Source organism: Merops nubicus, unplaced genomic scaffold, assembly GCF_000691845.1.
Source record: "Merops nubicus isolate BGI_N331 unplaced genomic scaffold, ASM69184v1 scaffold18835, whole genome shotgun sequence".
Lineage (NCBI taxonomy): Eukaryota > Metazoa > Chordata > Aves > Coraciiformes > Meropidae > Merops > Merops nubicus.
The window spans coordinates 1-20160 of NW_008607830.1; the positions used below are offsets into that span (position 1 = coordinate 1).

Genomic DNA, 20160 nt, shown 5'->3' on the forward strand with positions numbered 1-20160 from the left:
CCTGGGATCGCGGCTGGCACGACCCCAGGCACTGCCGGGGGCCGCGCTACGAGGACATGCCGCTCTACAAGGAGCGCGGCTGCTACGTCTGCCACCAGCGCGTCCGCATGCTGGAAGGTACCGGCCCGCAGCCCCCAGCCTGCTGGCGGGGAGCTCAGGTGGCCGAGGAGGCCAGTGGCCTCCCGGGGTGCCTCCCGGGGTCGGTTCTGGGCGCCACAGGATAAGAAAGATGTTGAGGTGCTGGAGCGGGTCCAGAGAAGGGCAGCAGAGGTGCTGAGTGGCCTGGGGAACATGGCTTGTGAGGAGCAGCTGAGGGGACTGGGGGTGTTTAGCCTGGAGAAGAGGAAGCTGAGGGGAGACCTTGTGCTCCACAACTCCCTTGGAAGGAGGTTGGAGTGAGGTGGGTGTTGGTCTCTTCTCCAAGGTAACTAGTGATAGGATAAGGGGAAATTGGATGAAGTTGCACCAGGGGAGGTTTCAGTGGGATATTAGGAAGGATTTCTCTCCTGGCAACGCAGTGAGGCATTGGACCAGGCTGCCCAGGGAGGTGGTGGAGTGGCCATCCCTGGAGGAGTCCAGAAAACATGTGGATGTGATACTTCAGGACATGGTTTAGTGGTCATGGTAGTGTTGGGTTGGTGGTTGAGCTTGATGATCTTGAATGTCTTTTCCAACTTTAATGATTGTATGAGGAGAATGTGGCCAGCTGGTCAAGGGAGGTTCTCCTCCCCCTGGACTGCCCTCCTGACACCACCTCTGGAGTAGTGCATCCAGTTCTGGGCTCCCCTGTTCAAGAGAGACAGGGAACTACTGGAGAATCCACGAGGTGATTAGGGGACCAGAGCATCTGTCTTAGAGAGGTTGAGAGCCCAGGGGCAGTTTAGCCTGGAGAAGAGAAGGCTGAGAGGGGATCTTCTCAATCGTTATCGATATCTAAGGGGTGGGTGTCAGGAGGATGGGGCTGGACTTTTCAGTCGTGCCCAACGACAGGACAAGGGGCAGTGGGCACAAACAGGATCACAGGCAGTTCCATCTGAACGTGAGGGTGCCAGAGCCCTGGAGCAGACAGCCCAGAGAGTTTGTAGAGGAGTCTTCTCTGGAGAGATTACAAACCCACATAGACACAATCTTGGGCAGCCTGCTCTAGGTGACCCTGTTTAAGCAGCAGGGTTGGACTAGATCATCTCTAGAGGTCCCTCCCAGCCCCCACCATTCTGTGACTCTGTGTTCAAGCACTCGAGCTGCACCACCAGCCCAGGTTCCCTCCCTGCCTCCAGAACTCAGGGCGCTGCCAGCCGGTTGCCAGCCCGCCGGGCAGCCTCACTAATGCACCTTCTCCTGGGTTTTCTGCCAAGGAGTTCGACAGGCGCAGTGGCTCACCAAGACAAAGCTGGTGGAGGGCTTACCTCCACAGGTGCTGAGCATCATGGACAACCCTGCTCACCAGCTTGAGAACCAGGAGGAGAGGGTCATGCACGCCATCTCCCATGCCCGGCTCTGGAACACGACAGAAGTTGCACCCAGGAGACAGTATTACTGGTAAGTCCTCAATCACAGGGAAAATCTCTGTGGTTGTGGCTTTAGCTTAAGCCTGTGGTTGGTCAGGTAGCTTAAGAACCAGAGTTTTTAACACTACAAAGAAAGTTCATCCACAGATCTACGTCTGAGAGACTCACCTACTGTGCAGACCTGTTAGACCCTTTGTATCATGCTGTCAACTTGTGAAACAAACAACCAAGCTGAAAAAAAACCCCCACAGTTCTTTATACTGACAGGACTACCCCCTGTAAACACATTCTCCATGTTACAGCTTCTTTCAGGCCAAGGTCTGTGTTTCAACTTGAGATCTATTTCTAGCTGATGCAGAATGTCAATTTTTTTAATACCTAATGGTAAGCATTGCCTCTGCCAACTTGGAACAGTACTGGTGTGAGGGATATTAATCTGAAATCCCTGTTAACTGTTTGGAAATGATGTGTTTTATGTACAGGAATGTTACAGCATTCAGGTCCCAGAAGCATCTGCCTGCCATTATGGTCATATATTTTATATAACTTTTTTTTTTTCTCCTTCTAAAGCCCTGTACTTTTTGAAGACTTGATGCATTTATGTCGGTTAATGTCTGCAAAGTATCCTTCTCTGACGAAGAGAATGTTGGCTAGAAACTACAAGATAGCAGCTACGTGGGAAAGAGGTTAGTTGCTGCTGTGGTGGAAGCATTTGGCTCTTTTCATTAGTAGAAGAGGGGTAACAAAGCTGCTAGCTTTTAAGGCTGAGGGCTTGGAGAAAATGGAACAATTCCTGGGACTGAGTGATTCTGGCAGTTTTAAACAGTGCTGTAAGCATGGGCAGCCTTGGAGCATGGCAGGACACTTGCCCTGAGGAGGTTATTAGGGTGTTGGACTATATTGACAAGATGGTGGGAGAACCAGAACCAGTGTCTTGGAGCTGGTTGTTCATCTTTTTGTGTCCATAAGCTGTACTAAGTATGTGTAGTTAAGAAACTAACACCAGCAATTAACCTTGGTGTTTTAGAATGAGAACCTACTGCTGAGCTACTATTCAAGATAATTTTGGGGGTGTGGGGAAGAGAGTGAGCCTTGCAGAACAACAGCTTCTGGCATGCTGCTGCTCAGAAGGAAGCATAGATCTTTCCCAAGTCTTATTTTGTCAGTGTTTGAATGTAGCCTAATTTCCCTCTCCAGAATCCATTCTCCTTCAGGTCCGTGGCCTGAATGGAATGCTTATGAACTCTGTGGCCCCAATACCACCAGTAGCCTCCAAGGAGGAGATACTGGCCACTGAAGAACACGTTCTGGAGACCTTCTATCCCATCTCTCCTACCATTGATCTTCAGGAAGTGAATGTGTACAAAGAGCTCAACGACATGGGTAAATCTGGCCGTCGACAATGATTTTGGGTCAGAGTAAGCATGCAGGTTAAGCTAGTGTCCTTGTCCTTTTGTGTGACAGCTGTGGGCAGGGAGTGTATGGGAATGAGGGGATGGAGGAGCCAGGCACAGGGTGTGCAGTGCAAGACCTGTGGGGAATATGTTGTGGCCTAAGGAGAACTGTAGAGAAGAACTTGAATCCCAGCAAATTACTTAAACAGTTCTGGAAGGTGTGGGAGAAAGTTTGGCTGCGTACTCTCTTGCTGAGCAGTTTCTGACATGATTATCTGCCATTTAGGTTTCAGAGATGGTTATCCATACTCTCATCCTCACACTCTGTTCTTCCTGGAGTCGGCCAACATCCGTCCCGACAGGTTCAGACCAGAGCAGCTTCGTGCCAAAATGCTGATGTTTGCTTTTGGCAACGCGCTGGCCAAGGCGAAGGTGCTCTACGGGGTACGTCCTGCAGACTGCTGCTGACCTGCTGGGCCTTTGCCCCTTCCCTGGGGCTGCAGCTAGTGGGAAGAGTCCTGCAATTCCCCTGCTGTGGCGTGTTACAGTAGTTTTCAGATCTGAGCTTCCCAGTCCAGAGGTCTAACTCATAACCTTCAGGTGTGGTTCCTGATGTCTGCTGCTCCAAAAACCCGTCGCTCCATGAGGAGCATGCTTGTGGTGTAACTCACATGGGAGTGGTAATGGGTAGGAACCAGGGAATAAGTTCAGCTGTAAAACTCTTAACACATCATCCCACAGCTCAGTATGGAAATTGATACTTTGTTGCTGGATGAAGGAGGAATTTTAATTAAAATACAAAATCTACATTCGAAACTTGTTTGACTAGAGTAATTTTCTGGGCAAGGTAACAATACATTTATTAAAATCTTGGCTTTAAGCCAAGTAGAAGATGCAGAATCAGCAAGTACTCGTACAACTTCTGTAGTGACTGGCTTTTTAAACATTCTTCTCCCCCTCTCTTCTTTCTTAGAACGATCCCAAGGTTTTGGAGCAGCCAATAGTGGTGCAAAGCGTTGGCACAGATGGCCAGCTCTTCCAGTTCATGGTGTTCCAGTTAAATACAACAGACCTTGTCTCCAGCGATGGCATAAAAAATCTAGTTTGGATTGACTCTGATCAGAATCTGTATGAAAAAGCCCAGTGTGTTCCAGAAATCAAGAAGAGGGTCGTTACGGTGAGCAGAACCTGGGAAATGGTCTTGGAAGTCCTACCTTTCCACCTCTGCTGGAGGTCTGGGTGCTGCTGCAGGGCGGGCTTTAAACCAGCTGAAGGGACCAGACTGAGGTGCTGGCCTTGCTCCTCCTTAAGCAGGTGTGAGTGGCAGGCAGCTGTTGGCCCTGGGCATGCTATGAGGGTGTCTGGGTTTGATGGGCAGAGGGATTTTGCCATCTGAGATTGGTACCAGTGGAAGAACCCACAGACAAACCCACCTGGGGAGGGAGGGCACGATTTGGAAGCTACCACATCTGAAGCCTTATTCAGGCGCATTTAAAGCCGTTGTTTGTCTCCATTAATCACTTCACTGCAAACTGAGCATCCATGTCTCTGTCTCTGCAGAAGCCCGCTGGAATATATGGCTTTCAGCCAGACACATTCAAGAAGTTTCTGGCACTGTATCTGCATGGAACTGTGTGAAATTCAGCTCAAATGAACATACTTCACCAACTGTACCTGCTGCTTCTCTTTGCCAGAACCGTCACATAATTAAAGAAAGGTGGATTAATTTACTGGATTAAAAAATAAATTATATTGTTACTGAAAGTAAAAAAAAATTTTTAAACTGAATTGTGCACGAAGAAGCCCTTTCATTTGAGGGGCTCGCCTCAGGATTTGAGTGAGAGTCATCAAATGCATCCTCCTGCACTCTTCCACCTTAGAAAGAACATAAGCCAGCCATTATTCCTCTGCACAGGTTCTGCTCTCGGTGTGCTTTTGCACAGAGCTAGGCTTGAACCTATTTTCTGAGGCTGCTTTGAGCCCCTCTGAATGCAAAGCTTCAAGGGGGCAGCCTGAGACACGAGCCTCTTTCATTCTACCTGGCTTTTGCTTTGTTTTACTCCTGGCTGCTTTGGGCTGCGTCGTGCTGCCCTGCGCTTAGTTCCCGAAGCACTTAATCGGTGAGATTGCTTTGTTGGGATCTATAGAACCACGTTCCTTTTATCCCCAGATCCTGGATGAAGAGACCTATCCATTTTGGGAAAGTGGTGTAGAATGTAGTGTGAAACTTTGGGTGGCTGGTATTTGCTGCTAAAAATACAAAGGAAGAATTTCTTCCTGCCACACAGAGTTAACTGAGCAGGAAGCGTATTCTTTTTAAGATGGGGGGATTAGCGTGGGTTTTGTCAAATGAAAGCTAAATTAGCTCCAGCCAAATGTAGAATGTTTTGCAGTTCTGCACCACTACCCTCCAGCACATGGGAAGGAATAGGACAGCCTGTGCTATTTTAAGGTGTGGGAGAGAGAGCATGTTTCCAAGAAATTCATCTCGCTTCAGTGTCTTGTGTCAGAGGCTGGTCTGTGCTTTGTGATCTTCTCTGGCCATCTGGATGAGCGCCCCGGTTGTGCGTGCCAGTCTCAATCCATCAGGCACCCCTATTCTGCAGGTTTCAGAAAAAAACAGGTTTTTCACTAGTCAAATCTGAGATCAGTGGTTGCACACAGTAAATTGGGATGCATCGGCTGTAAGTTAAAATAACAAATCCCTCAATAGTTAGGAGAAAAGGCTGGGAAGCGAGGTGATCTGGTAAGCACTGCATTGATCTAAATCACATTCATTCTGCCTGCTCAAGGCATGCCTAATTCAGTTCAACACAAATCTCCTCAGTTCTGTAATTTGCACCCAATTATTTAGGAATATATTTTAATACCCTTGTGCTCTGTGGAGACTGTTCAGTAGGTGTTTCTTGGGCTGTTGTCCCTCTGCTGTGTTGCAACAGCCCTCAGACTATTCACATTCCCTCACCCTTCCAGCCTTGGGTCATTACTGGTCTTCAGGAGGAAACCCCGGAGGGCAGTGAGCCAGGAGCCACGTGTTAACATTCCTGAGCAGAGTGGTTTCACTGAGAAGCCTTGTAAGAGAGTGGTTGAGGTGGAGGGGGGGATGTGGAGAAATGAAGCACCTTGAATGCTTCTAGTAGATGTGGGAATCTGTGAAGGTGGTCTACATGGGAAGAGCCAAAACTCCTTTAGGTGCTTTTACCTCTCAACAAAGACATCTCTATTAGGCAGTAGAAGAGGAGAAACTAAGTGAAGCTGGAGCCCTGCTGGCTCCAAGACTGAGCAGAGACAAAGCATGAGCACAAGGAGAGATGGACGAGCAAAGGCAGCTTTGAAAAAGGGCAGAAGCAATAAGAGATGGGACAGTCAGCAGGGCAATGAGGCTTCAGCAGGTTACAAGAGGCATCAGAAAGCCACTTGAGATGAGGTGACTGTACCTGCAGGGCCAGGAGGGGAGCTCCAGCGGCGTGGAGCAGTGTTCCCCACTTGGCTCCTGGGCTGGATGCTCGGGTTGGTCTCGTGGTGCAGGTATGAGGTCTGTGAGCCAGGCAGAGCAGCCCCACCACCACCCACAGCCCTGCACCCATGTGTGGTGTCCCCCAGGTCTTCACAAGCACGCTGCCCTTGGCTCAGTTCACCCTCTGGCTCCTCCAGTGTCACCTGCTGAGCTGGCCCAGCCCAGGGGGGTGGGACCACGAGTAGGACGATGGGTCAGGGAGGCACATCTGGGTTGGCATCAATAAGTTATAAAGGCTCGTCCACAGATGACTGGCATTACCTCAGCACAGCCCCAGAGCCAGGCATTAACTTTTAATGAGCAGCAGCCAGGGAGGCAGAACATGTGAGAATGGGGTGGCTGGAGTCCCAGGCGAAGACCAGGCAGTGCCTGGCTGCCTGGAGGAGACCTCAGCAGCCACAGGAGCAGCATCTGGCCCCAGCCTGCCCTGGGGGTGATGCACACAGCGTGCTGTCTGGGCTCCTCTGCTCCGTGCTGCCTTCCCTGCACCACTCCTGGTTCAAATCCTGACTCCACAGGCTGCACTCGTGTGCCAGCAAGTACACACCGTGCTCAGACTGGAGCCCCTCGTCGTTCAGATCCTCCTCCCACAGGTAATTTAATGAAAACTAACAGAGGAGACAATTATCCCTAAGGTAGGGCTCAGGAGACATTTAGAGGAGAGAACTTGGCAGTTTCTTATGGTGATGTTTAATAAAATTAGCCTGTAACCTGGTATGAACTATTGTGAAGGGCTTTTCTACACCCCAAAATAAAACCATGCCAGGCAGCAATGCTGCCTGTTGCTCCGTGCAGCTGAGCAAGGCCTGGATGGGCCTGTGACCACCCATCAAAAGACCTAAAAAGCCCAAATCTCACCCCATGGGCTGCAGCAGCCTCTGGTGCTGCTGCTTGGGGAGCGAGGTCAGCCTTGCCTGGGTTTCTCCAGCACCAGCGGCTTCCTCAGTGTGGAGCAAGGTTTGATCCTGCATCAGTCAGTGCACACACCTGCCCTGCACCACAGCCAGCCCTTGCTGGAGGAGAGGGTCAGGAGGCCCCATTGCAAGCCTGTGTATGTGGATATATAGATATATAGGGAGAGTTATGAAGGTGACAGTCACACCTCTTCCCCTCCTTTGCTCACCTCCCAGCAGTGCAGGACTCCAGCAACTCCAGCTCCTCTCCCTGGATATCCCTCATCTGTGATTCCAGCCTCCATCTTCATGCCAGGGTATCAGCTCCTCCAGCCTCTAATGGAGAATCCTGGGGGACAGGGTGCACAAACTCCCACCCCTCTTTTTAACCCCACAAAGCCCCTCTCTGCCTGAAGCCTGGCAGGCTGGGTGTAAGGAAGACGAAGGTCCAGCAAGTACATCCTCACCTGGTGCAAACAAGAATGACCATATTCCTAGGCTAAAAGCCAAAATTTCAAAACGTTTAAAAAAAAAGTTAAGCTAAAACCCAAGGGAGCATCATTAAAGCAAACCTCTCCCAGCTCCCTGGATCCTGCAGCACAGCCAAATCCCCATCCACCTTTCCAGAACGCACCACCCCACCCCCGCCCAGCTCTGCGTCACCTCCCCACCCACATCCCAAACCTGGGGTTTGGTCCTTGATAAATAAAGGTCAAGAAAAAAAATACTCTACCTTGGGTTTGGCAGCAAACACCAGGAACAAACCGCAGAGCACGGAAATCAAATGTTTAAAATGTTGATATTTATTACAGCATGGGGGGGAGGGGGGAGAAGAGGGGAGAACCGTTTCATTCAAAAAACCATCCCATACCAATGAAGACAATAATTTAGCAATTCATTTTAAAATACATTAAAACCGGTCCTTTCATTTCCTTACATCAGAAAACAAAAAAAAACCAAAAAGAAAAAAAACCCCAAACCCAAACAAGATGTAAAGCAGAAAAGGGGAAAAAAATGACCCCTTAGGGTGCCCTGGGGTGTAATCGTGATGCAACAAATGTGCATTGTTATTTCTGTGTTACTTGGAAAATATTAACCTGACTGTAACTATGAGACTGACACTCTCAGACTCCCCCCCCAGTCCCACCCACCTGTCCCTCCCCAGCAACTTTCTACAGGTAAAGCACAATTAAAATGCCTAGGAAAAAGAAGGCAAACATTTAAAAAAAATAATACGTATTACACGCTAAAAAAAAAAAAAAAAAGAAACATTTTGTCATCTCATGTCTTGCAGTCAGAATAATAAAAACAAGCCAAATGTTCCCCAAAAACATTTCAATGAAGGGGTGCGGAAAAAAGACATCCCTTTAATAAAACATTATCAACAAATATCGTACACAAACTACAATGTATAATTATTAATTCTTTTTTTTTTTCTTTTTTTTTTTTCCCCTCTCGGTCATTTTCGAACCAGGCTACAAGGTAAGAAAAAACACTGAAACAAGATACAATGCTTTCAATAATCCGCACAAAGGTCAAATCCAAGGGAGAGAATATTTTACAGAATGTGATATACATGGAGCAGAAATGGGAGCTGGAGAAAAACAAAGACCAACCTACAAGGTAGTGTCATGTACAGAGATCCCAACCCGCCGCCTTGGCTCGTCCCTTCCTTTCCCACCAGAAGGAAGGGCCTTCGATGCTTGCCATGAATTTTTATTTTTGTATTACAGAGCGAGCCTACAGAATAGCAAGGTTACATTTTAACAACAAGAATTCCTTAAAAAATATCTCCATCCAGTTCCAAATCATAGGTCAGTGAAACCCTGACAAGAGCACATCTCTAAAGAAAAGAACCCCCCCAAAAAATACCCCCAAGGCAAATAACCCCCTCCCCCCCCCCAAAAAAAATCCCAAAGTTAGCTGGAGATCACCGTTTCAAAGTCCCAGGTCAGATTAACCCTTTCTTTTGGTGGATTTAAAGAAAAAATGAAATTAAAAAATCAATTTTTGCAGTGAACCAGCTGAAGGACTCTGAGGAAGGGAGGGACAGAGATTTCTTCTTGTACTCAGAGAGGGGAGGAAAGACTAACACAGTGCATGCCACAGTCACAGAGAGCAAGATCACGATTCATTCGAGGATGTGATCCTAGAAGGGGTCACCTGCATTAACAAGTTTATAACGAGGTGGTGGAGTCTCTTCCCCAAAGCAGATCTTGTTAACTGGAGGAGGAAGCGTTGTGCTGCAAACGAATTAAAACCAAAACAACCCCAAAACCAAAACTAGAAGGGAAAAAAAAAGAAAAAACCCACCCAAACAAAACAGCCCAAAACAAAACCAAAAACAGGCCTTCTGAACGAAAACCACCATTGTAAACTGTCCAGTTTATTTAAAAAAATGACTACAACAGAGACAACATGAGATTTCATATCTAGACTAGCTTCCTGGTGTCGCACGGCACAAACATACAACAGGTTCGGTTTCTGTCTTTATTTAAAAGAACAAAGCAAAGAGATCGGAGTTGAGTGCTAGAGGCTTCCGTTTGTTTCCAAAAAGAAGTGTCATGTACATATATAAACCCTTCTGCACAAAGAAGGGTCTTGTCATGTCTTGAAATATTTTAAGTTTTGTCCTTCATGTTTTATGGAATAAAAAGTTCAGCCTTTTTATTGCATGAAACTAAACCTGGGGTTTTGGCCCCCGCCACGCGTCTCCCTGCCCATACACCTAGCTTCTTCTTCTTCTTCTTCTTGCATAATTCGTTGAGATCCTCCGAACGGCAGCTGACTCTCTTGATCCTGGAGAGGAGGAGGGGGAGGGAAATCACACACTCATCGTCATGCTGGGGGAATACTGGAAGAGAGACAGAGCCAGGGTGAGAAACCAGGCAGGCCAGACCTCCAGACACCCAAGGGGGATGGCAAAAGGAGGCTGGTGACAACTGTACAGCAACTTAGTTGGATCTAGTGGATCAGGAGGAGAGGATATGCTGCAGACTCAGATTTATCAGGCTGTGATCTGCTCTGTAACTTGCTTTTCCAGGGAGAAAATCAGCAGAACAGTACGGGGTGAGGTGCAGTTTAAAACAAGTAATTAAGATGTACGCGTGTGTGTGCTGCTAACAGAGGAAGAGGAGGGATGTCTGCAGCTTGAATCAGCCACATCCACACTGGCTCCTCTGCACCCTCTCACTCTCCTCTCTATCCCACAGGATCCTCTTCCCCCCATCCCACTAAGCACCCAAGCTTGTACCCACCAGCAAGTTTCTTCCTCCCCACCTTCTGTCCTGGAGCGGCTCCCACACAGCACAACCCAGGCCAAACAGCACCCGCCCCCGAGCTCGCCCACCCATGCAGGACACCCCAGGAACCGTACCCCCCGTCCCCAGGGGGGCACTCACTCACATTGTCATTTTGGAAGGAATGGAGAAAGTTGCCTCCCAGCTCCCCGTCGTCTCTTGGAGTGCCCGGGGGATTGCTAATGCCACTTATGTTGTTTGGAGAATTCTGTGGGAGATGGAGGGGGAGGTGCTGAGCAGGTCCCCGTGCCCTCCCAGAATGCCGGGGGGTAGCAGGATGCAGCCCTGCCTACCCCACCGTGTCCCCCCAACATGTCCCCATCCATCGCGGGTCACATCACTGAGGTCATCCCCAGTGCTGATGAAAATGGGGGGCCCACACACCCACTCTGCCGCTCACTTACTTTTGGAAGTCCATCTATGTCTCCTGACCCTGCGCAGCGGGACAGAAAAGCAGAACAGTCTTACTGAGCACGCAGCGACGTCCCCTGCGCCCCCCTGCCCTGCTCCACCACGCACCCCCCTCTGATTCCCAGCCAAAGGCTCTGCCTCGAGCACCGGTCCAAAGCGGGGGCTGACCCCGAGATGGGAGCAGGCCCCGGGACGCCCTGTCAGCACCCCCGGGGAGCGAAGGCCTGGCGGGGCTCCCTGAGCTGCAGCCCCCCGCGTGGGTGCTCACCTAACGATCCGTTCATGTGATGGGGCTCCATGCCACCCATGCCGCCCATGGGGCCGTCAGAGCCGGGGCCCATCGGGAACTGCGGAAGAACACGGAGACAAGACCAACATCAGCCACGGATCCCACCCCACAGGTCTGCCACAGCCCCGGGGCACCAGCCCCCCCCCGGCCATCCCTCCAGAGTGGGGCAAAGGAGGGACGTGACCACCTCCCGAGGCTGCGGGCCACAGCTGGGGGCTCACAGCCCTGTGGGTTCACCGATAAAATTTGGCCCCTAGACCCACGGTGGTGCAGGGAGCTCCCTCCAACCAGAATTTAAGGAGACCCAAGTCTGCCTGTATCCCACCAACCACAGCATCTCTCCGGGCACGCTGCCACCACCTCGGCCGGAGCAGCAGGATCGCCACTCTCTTAATAAGCATAAAAAATTAGCAAAGTCACCGAAGAGTTAATCGCTTTTTGATGGTTTGTTTTACTTCTGTTTTGTAACAAATGGCTGAAATCAATTAAACTGCTTTACTCTCAACTGATGAAGTTAATTATGATTTGTTATGGTATCTGATATGTAAATTATTAGAAAGCAGACTTACATTCGATCGACTGCCTGCGGGCGGTACTGGATTAATCATTGTGTAGATGTTGTCACTTGAATTTGTTGAATCTGTAGAACAGGGAAGCCCAGTAAGTCGGGTGATTAATTCATTTCTTAATTAAAACAAACTCATGCCACTTGAACTCATTCTTTTGTATTTTATCACCTAAAATTCCCTCTAAGTACCACCATTTGCTGGCTAATTTTTATTTAATGAAGATCCACAAAGTTTTTAATCACAGAAATTCAACTGTGAAAAATAATTCGACTCCTGACTGGGAAGCGCAGGGAGGTAGTTCCCACACCCCTCACATCCCCGAGCCCCACAGCATCCAAAGCCATTAGGGGGGATACAGGAACACCCCCAAAGGCCATCCCCAATCCAAGGAGCCCATGCCACTCACTCCCTGGCAAGGCAAAAGCTGCAGTTGGGCAGGGGCTGCCTGTGCTGGGCGGCACAGCCCCAGCGATGGAGGTTGTCTCCTGGCAGAGGGAAGCACAGGAGCCTAGGAGGACTGGCCCTGGAGAGGGGGTTTCTCGGGGGGCTCGTACCTGCGGGACTGGGCATGATGGGTGTCCCCGGAGGACCGCCGCCGCCGGGCGGGCCCTGTGGAAAGACAAAGCACAGGTCAGCTGCATGAAGAGGAGCATCACTCACCTCCCACACCTTTTCAAACGCCTCCCCCAGCTAGGCCTTGCACCCTCAAACCCACTCTGGTCCCCTCCATGGCACCCACTACCCCCCCAAAACCGCCTGAGCTCCCTGAGCCGTAACATCTCTGCACCCTCAGCAGGACAGATGGAGGAGGAGGACTCACCACGTATGTACCAGGCGATGAAGAAGAGTATGGGATCTATAGAGAGAAAAGAGCCAGGTTCACCCATAGGGTCTGTTGAGGGTTCCATGGGCTAGGTCCCCACATCTGAAAGCCCCCACTGCCTCCCCCTGCCCCTGGATGGGGTCCCAGGGCCCACCAGCCCACCAGCAGCTGCACCCCACCACAGGGCGAGCGGCGCAGGAGCAGGGCGCAGGCTTTAGATGCAGCACCCAAAGAAGAGGCTGGGGAACCCCCTCTCGTTAGCAGCGTTCAGCTAACAAGCCACGGCCTCAACTGCAGGACAGTGCCCGACCAGCCCCACGGGGTACTCACTGAGTTAGCACTGCTGGGGTTCGGCCACGGTCTGCCAGCTCCTGGCCCCCTGGGGTGGAAATTAAACAGGAAAAGAAAGAAACGTTGTGGTTTTATCTGCGTGGTCCCGCAAAGCCCAAGTCAGTGGCCAAACATGCCCGGCCTGGGGTTTGCCTTACATGTTAATTCCAGGCATGCCAGGACCTAGGGAGTTGGGTGGAGGTCTCATGCCGCTGCCGTAGTTCTGCAACGAGAACCAAAGGTCAGTCGACCAGAACAGGGAGGGAAAGCAAAGACAAGGGGGAAAAAAAAACCCTTCAAAATACTAAGAGGGTTAGTTTGCAAAAAGGAGCTTAAAAAATAAATGAACGAGATGATGGGGATGGTAGAGGCAATCAGCAATGATGTTTATAAAAAAGTGGGCAGGGAGCCAGGCTGAGCCCCAGAGTGCCCCCTGCTCTCTGATGCTGCACTGGAGAAGGGAAAACAGCCCCCTCCCAGCTCTGGGAGACAAATCTGTCCACAGCCCCCTGGCACCAACAACAGCCTTCTGGGCTTGTCTTTCTGTGCAGGAGAAAGCAGTGGCAGGAGGAGGAAAGGCAGCATTGCTGGGAAGGCTATTGCTGCAGCGGAAGGATGGGAAAAGGCTGCACGAGCTCCCCCGGAGATGGAGCAGCAGCCCCTGATCCCAGGACGACAGCTGGAGCAGGAAAATCCAAGCCAGGCTTGTTTTCCCATTGCTTCCCAGCTCTCTGCCACATCCCCAGAGTGGGTCTGCAGCTGCAGGGAGCAGCGGAGGGCAGGCAGCCCCTCGGGGCTCCTCTCCTGGCTTATTCCACTCAGGCTTAGCCTGCAGCTGGGACCAGGAGCCTCAGATCTGCCTCCCTCGTCTCCTAAACCCATCTTTAGTACAAAGCCAAGCCTTAGGCAGGGATAGAAGAGGAATCCCCCAGTGCTGTGCTCCATTTGGTCTGTGCTTTGCTCCCTGTGCCCTCCGGGTGACGTACAGCCGGATTTAGGTCGCGCTGCTGCTACTCCCCTCCCACCTTCCACCCCATGATACATCTTTTTTGGGCTCTATTTCCGCTGTTTAGAGAAAAAAAAACTGCTAAAGCAGGAGAGGGGACAGCTGTCCACTTCCTATTTCGCAGCCTCTCGGAGCGCTTCAAGCTGGATTTTAAGTGCAACTCTTCAGTGCTGTCAATTTTTTCCCTGGATTTATGGAGGCACCACGCTCTGCTGAGGGCATAGCCAAAGTTTGTTTTGAAGAGGCAGAAAAGGGTTTTCCCTAAACAAATTACCCACAAGTCCTTAATTGATTGAAATTCCAGCCATTTACACTGAATAGCAGCATCAAACCCCTTGTTGGGAGGAAAAAAAAAAAAAGGAAAAAAAAAAAAGCTCAGCGTTTTTAATTGGAGCTGAAAGGCTGGAAAACGAAGCCATCCAAAAGATGCTCAGGGAGGGTGGGGAGGGAATGCAGCTGTGCTGAGTGACCTGGATGCTGGGCTCTGGCAAGATGCTGCCGAAACCTGAGGAGCTACAAACCCTCTTCAGAGAGGAGCTGGAGAACCCAGTCCTGGTCTCTGCAAAGCTAAAACTGCGACTATTACAGGAAAAAAGGCAGCGTTGATCGGCTGCAAGGGATGATTCATCACTGCTGCGTAATAAGCAGCCATTGACAGGACGCTGGGACGTCCTGGCTGGATGCTCTGCAGCCCTTTGGAATTATAGAAGGATTATTTGGGAAGGTCCTGATGCAAAGCTTAAAGGAAAAAAAAAAAAAAAACCAAGCCCCAGGCACGGAAGGTGCGAGGGGCTGGCGGGTTGGGTTTGCTATTTTTGGCAGCTGGCTGCGGGGAGGCAGAGCCCAGCGGGTGCCAGATTGGGAAGCCCAGCGCTTCTCCAGGCAAAGGCTGCCTCTCTAAAAAAACCTTCTCCCTAATGTACGTACACAGGGACTGGTGGAGTCAAAAATAAAGCTCTGAACATTTGACAGCTCCCGCCGGCTCCCGGAGCCACTGCCATCCCACGCGGCGCCGAGCGCGCTCACGGCTTCCAAGTTTCACGGGGAGCTTTGGAAGTGGGAGGGGAGAAGCAGGCGAGCGTCTTCCCCCAGGCAAACGCCTGCCGCTCGCCCTGGCGCAGGCCACGCTACCAAGGGACTTTTTTGTTTTTTTTTTTCTTTCTTTTTTGGGTGCTATCCTCCTGGAAAGGAGGATGTTTGAGCGGAGAAGTGGCGCTGAACGATGCTCGCGCAGGGTTTTTTTTTACCCCCTGCCCTGGGATGGATCCGGGTGCCTGCGGAGAGGGCCGGACATCCCTGAGCAGCATCCTCAGGCTGGTGTTGAAAAGAGATGACACAACTCCCTCTTTACACAATATTCACTTATTTCAACAGTGTCTGGGGAAGGAGAAAAAACCACAAAACAAAACTCCAGCGCGCCCGCTCGTCTCTTGACAGACTCTGATCCTCGCGCTACAAACTCGACGTAGGCGACGATGCAGAGAGGATAAACCTCCAACCAAAACACGGTGATCTGGTTTTGAAGTCTCATAGAGGGAGCAAACAGGAGTGAGTCAACAACAAGCCACTCCGTGAAGTCAATCAACGGCACGCCGGCATATATTAACCCAGATCTGTGAAATTTCAGGAGCTGACTCCCCTTTCCTGAAACGGAGAGCTCAAGCAGGCAGCAGGAAGGGCAGGCAGAGGGGAACCTCGCAGGGGAAAGCCTTATTCCCCTGCTAAAGGGATCTTTGCTGTTTCTTTTTATTTATTTATTTTTAATGCAAGCCTCCTTTCCCTTTCCTGTTGTTAGGGTCGTAACTATCTCCCAGGCTGGCAGCGTAATGCACTCAGAGGCTGCTAAGTGCCATCCCCTTTGACGGAAGGGGCAGCAGGGAGGTTGCAATACCCTTAATGAGCAATGAAGACTTCACTCATGTTAAAAGGAGGGATTTCCAGATGCAAGGCTAATGTAAAACGCATTAACACTAATGGGGGGATAGGGTGTGGGTGGGAAACTCCCAGCCCTTTGAGCCCCAGGAGGTTGTTTCGATGGTGCTTGGCGCTTGCCGAGCCCTGAGATGCTCTTTGGTGCCAGGCTTACCTGTGGACCAGGACCCATGGGGCCCATCCCTCGTGGAGGATTCATCCTTTGCATGGGACCGCCCATGTTAGGGTGCCCTGGTGGGAGGAAAGCAGGGGCGTTACAGCACAGCAGCCATTTTGGGTCCCAAATGAACAGCTAAAGAGGAACATTCACATCCGACCCTCCTCCACCAGGCTAACCTTGCTGTCGCGTGGGATCCATGGAATTGGGCAGCAATGGCTGTGTACCGGGAACGGCGCCCGGGGGCTGTGAACACAAGGGGAGGAAGGTGAAAAGAAATAATACTTGCTATAACGCAGCAAACAGAGAGGCTTGAGGCTTTAGGGGGGCTCCTCAGTGAGCTCTCCAGGTTACACCACCACTCCTGCCACAGCACAACCCGACGGCTGCCCGAGCATCATCCCCTTGCATCCCGGCCACCTTCCCACAGCCTCCAGGTGTTTGCCTCCCCTTCCCTTTCTGAACACCCCCTAAACACCAAACAAGGCACCAGCATTTCCTCCTCTGCCAGGGCCAAACCATACAGGCTGCAGCGACTCAGGGGCTGCCAGCAGGGAGATGCTCCAATTGCAGCAGACCAGCGTTCGGACCCGTCCCCATGCAGGCAGGGGGAAAAGCAGATGCTCCCCCTCCCCAAACCCATGCTCTGCTCAGGCAACACAGCTATTTAAAGTTCAAAAGCTGTTCTGAACAGATAAAGGGGTAGAAAAATGCAGATACCATCTGCCTGAGGGTAGCAAACTGTAAACAGTTTTGCTACAGTGCTGCCTTTTATTTGACTGCCGACACAGACAGATCCCACTGCTGGAGCACAGCGCAGGCACTGGGTGCACATGGCTGTGGAGGCAGAATCTGCCCAATCCCAATTTTTTGGCAGCCTGGAAGCAGGCAGGAGAAGGAAGATAAACCAGGAGGGTTGTAAAGATGGATATTTACACTTCTGCTGCCTGACCTTCCTGCCTATTTATTCCTCTTGTCCCTCTGGACATAACCATAACCTCTCTGAGCTCTGAGTGTAGGTTCAAACCTGTGTTTTATACGTGGCGTTTGGGGAGGAAAAAAAGTAGAAATCTTTCTGATTAACTTTTCCCACTCCTGGATGCTTGACCCTGCTGCAAGAGCAGCCTCCCCAGACTGGTCCCCTGCCTCTCCTGCCTGCCCCAGGTCACCCTGTTCACCTCCAATGGAGCTCAGGACAAGCCCAGGACCACAGCAGGACAGGGACCCACCAAAAGTGTCCCGTGAGGAGGTGCTGTTAATTAATACCTTGCTAAACCAGCCACCAGTGCCTTGAGTGGGAGGCTCTTCCAGCTTAGCTGGGCTTGGGGGTCCTACATCAGCCTCCACTGAGTTCTTCCCAGCTCTCTCACCATCGTTTTGCAAGTTCCAGCGATTCAGGTCTCAAACCCAGTAAGCACAAACACAAACCAAGCTGCTCCATCATCCCATTTCCTGACCATCCTGCTCTTTCCGCTAACAAGAGCTGTATAAAAATACCATCCTTAGCCAAAAATACAAGCTCCCAAGACAATTTTTGCACAGTCACCTTTGCTGCTCAAAGGAATTACAGGTTTCCTTTAATGACAAGCAACCTCTGGCTCGGTCGTCGCCCTGTGGATCTGCACGACCTCGTGAGGAGCGAGGTGAATCCCCCAAGCAAGGGCCACGCATGCAGGCAGCCCGTGGGGTGGAAGCCTCCATCCGGAAGGCCAGAAACAAACTGCCCTTGTTTAAGCTGGGATAAGAGGATAAACCCAACCCCAAAAATTCAGCAGTGACCTGCCCCGCTTGACCCCGCCGCTGATCTAAGCGCTCGGTCAACCCAGCGGCGGGATTATCTCCATCACTGTAATTTTCTGTGATTGCAGGGAAAATCCACCCGGGCAGCGAGCCCATGCTGAAAACACCACCAACAAAAACCAGCACGTTCCTCAACTGCCATTTACACCCCGGCTATGCCCAAACTTCAAATTAAAATGAAACCAAACCGTTTCTGTGACACCTGAATGCTCCAGCACCGAGGGAAGGGAGGATGCTCAGGGAGGACGCTTGCCACCCAGACCCAAGAACCACGTGTGGGACACGTGTCCCTCATCCCCCCCTCCACCCAAAAAAAACCCTCCAGTGAGGAGCCCGGGAGTGCAGTACCTGGTTGCCCATCCTGATGGGGGGCCGGGGACCTCCGGCGTAGCGTGGCGACATGAACGGCTGCGGGGACACAAAAGGGAGGTGAGGGGAGAGCTGGGGGGGGCTGCACGCTCCCCACGCACGCCGGCTAGACTGTACACACTCTGCCTTTATTTTTCTGGAGACATCCTTTTTAAAAAATGTTAAGTTTCAAAAGGGAAAAAAATAAAAAAAAAGAAAAAAAAAAAAAAGGAAAAAGAAAAAGGTGTCCGGAGTCCATTTTTTTTTTAAACATTTTCTTTGTAGATTTATTGTTCTGAGAGCATTTGACATCGGCAATACTAGGTGAGGCTGTTAAAATTAGTGCATGGGAAATCCTGAGTGTTAGATACTGCTTGAGTTTAAATATATAGAGAGATATTAAAAAAAAGTGGCAAATAAGCACATACAGACACGCACACACAAAAAAAACCCCAATGCTAAGTACTGAAAAAAAAAAAAGAAGAAAGACTTAAAGTTACTTTTTTTTGTTTTTACAACTGCTGCTGCTACTAACAGAAGCTTAAAAGCCCACATCAAGTTAAATTTCTCAGGCTACCTTGGGCAGGTAAAACAGTCTGATACCCACGATTGACGTCTCAGTCCATTGACAACTGCACATCCCAAAAAAAAAAAAAAAAAGAAAAAAGAAAAAAAAAAATGGGAAAAAACCCAACAGTTTGCCTCAAGGCTGGGGTACCCGGGGGGATGCTCCCCGGGGCAGCAGGTACCCGCTGCCCAGCGTGCTTCTAGAGGGAAAAAAAGGCAAAAAAAAACCAAAAAAAGGCAAAAAAGCAGCAAATCGAGCGCACGTCCCGGTTCACAGCCCTACCCATCGCTAGTGTCTTTACCTGACTGTGGGGTCCCATCATGCTGTTAGGATTGTGGGGTGGAGGCTGTGCGTGTGGCGAGGGCTGTGACCCAGGCGGTCCCTGTGAGGTCAGACAGTAGAAGGAGGTTATAGATTAGCACATGAAAGCGCAGAAAGAGCTAAAAAAAGGATTGACGGGCGGACCCGTTTCGTTGGGAATTCAGTTGTCCCGTGTTTTAAATCAGTTTTGTTTTCACTTTTCCTCTTTTTAACTGAGTTTCTGTTCGTTTGGAGCTGAACGATGAATAATGATATATGCCAAAAAAAAAAAAAAAAAAAAAAAGGAAAAAATATTAAAAATCGGAAAATCTGTAAAAAAAATCGGAACATCTGTCAAAATACAGCGGCCACATGGATGGTCAAGGGTCCGGTCGTTCAACCGAGTCTGGAATGATAAACACACAGGGCAACACTTTGCAAGGAGGAAGAAAAAACACGCAGGAGAGGACCAGGGAGGTTGGGGGGAACACAAAAAACCACCCTCCAACCAAAAAAAAAAATCATCGTTTTTTTCCTCTCTCACATCCCAGAGGCTGGAAACAGCTCCAGGGGGGTGTTTTTTTGGGGGGGGTTTTTGTTTAGTATTTGACCGTGGTTTGCTGGAGGTGCTGGAGGGAGCGCAGAGGACAAGGAGCACGTCCCAGCTCCCACCCGTTTTGGGTGGCACAGCCAGGGCTGCAACATCCTTCCTCGAGGTGGATTCCCTAAGGGTGCGGGTAAAATGGCCTGCGAGCAAAGAAAGGATGTCTAGGGGAAAAAAGGAGAGATTAGTCGGTGCAGGTTTAAGGCTGCAATGCAGCAGTCGGTGACATTTTGGGCTTCAACGCCCACTTTTTTTTTTTTAATGCTTTTTAATTTCCCTTAAAAGCCCGAAATGAAAATTCGCTTGGAAAAAACGGCGAGCTCAGTGCAAGAATATACCGGTGCGTGTGAACGTAAGGAGAAAGAGAAAAAAAAAAGTCTTTTTTGAGTCCAGGGGAGGTGTAATTGGTAGG

At 50.3% G+C, this 20160-nt stretch overlaps 2 protein-coding genes across 2 annotated transcripts in view; one reads left to right on the forward strand and one right to left on the reverse strand.

The window, feature by feature from the left end:
• Positions 1–6: 6 nt before the first annotated feature.
• MRPL37 (mitochondrial ribosomal protein L37) lies at positions 7–4687 on the forward strand. Its single transcript, XM_008940090.1, has 7 exons — positions 7–117; positions 1356–1539; positions 2079–2194; positions 2706–2891; positions 3189–3346; positions 3876–4079; positions 4463–4687. Exons 1-7 carry the CDS (start codon positions 57–59, stop codon positions 4538–4540), a joined length of 987 nt encoding a protein of 328 aa, XP_008938338.1. The 5' UTR covers positions 7–56; the 3' UTR covers positions 4541–4687.
• A 4597-nt stretch (positions 4688–9284) lies between these two features.
• Positions 9285–20160, reverse strand: part of SSBP3 (single stranded DNA binding protein 3) — an 18575-nt gene continuing 7699 nt past the window's right edge. The window contains exons 2-13 of the mRNA XM_008940091.1: positions 18277–18336; positions 16308–16374; positions 16126–16202; positions 13192–13256; positions 13034–13082; positions 12701–12736; positions 12435–12489; positions 11881–11951; positions 11291–11369; positions 11016–11044; positions 10718–10819; positions 9285–10166 (exon numbers count right to left, since the gene is read on the reverse strand). Of these exons, the coding sequence (XP_008938339.1) occupies positions 10137–10166; positions 10718–10819; positions 11016–11044; positions 11291–11369; positions 11881–11951; positions 12435–12489; positions 12701–12736; positions 13034–13082; positions 13192–13256; positions 16126–16202; positions 16308–16374; positions 18277–18336 (720 nt within the window). The 3' untranslated portion in view covers positions 9285–10136. The remainder of the gene's footprint in view (positions 10167–10717; positions 10820–11015; positions 11045–11290; positions 11370–11880; positions 11952–12434; positions 12490–12700; positions 12737–13033; positions 13083–13191; positions 13257–16125; positions 16203–16307; positions 16375–18276; positions 18337–20160) is intronic.

Excerpts from the sequence above, each read along its gene's own strand:
- MRPL37 (XM_008940090.1), top strand. The coding sequence starts at position 57 with ATGCCGCTCTACAAGGAGCGCGGCTGCTACGTCTGCCACCAGCGCGTC. Across the intron at positions 118-1,355 it reads GCGCGTCCGCATGCTGGAAG|GAGTTCGACAGGCGCAGTGG; the intron begins GTACCGGCCCGC and ends TTTTCTGCCAAG. Across the intron at positions 4,080-4,462 it reads TCAAGAAGAGGGTCGTTACG|AAGCCCGCTGGAATATATGG; the intron begins GTGAGCAGAACC and ends CTGTCTCTGCAG.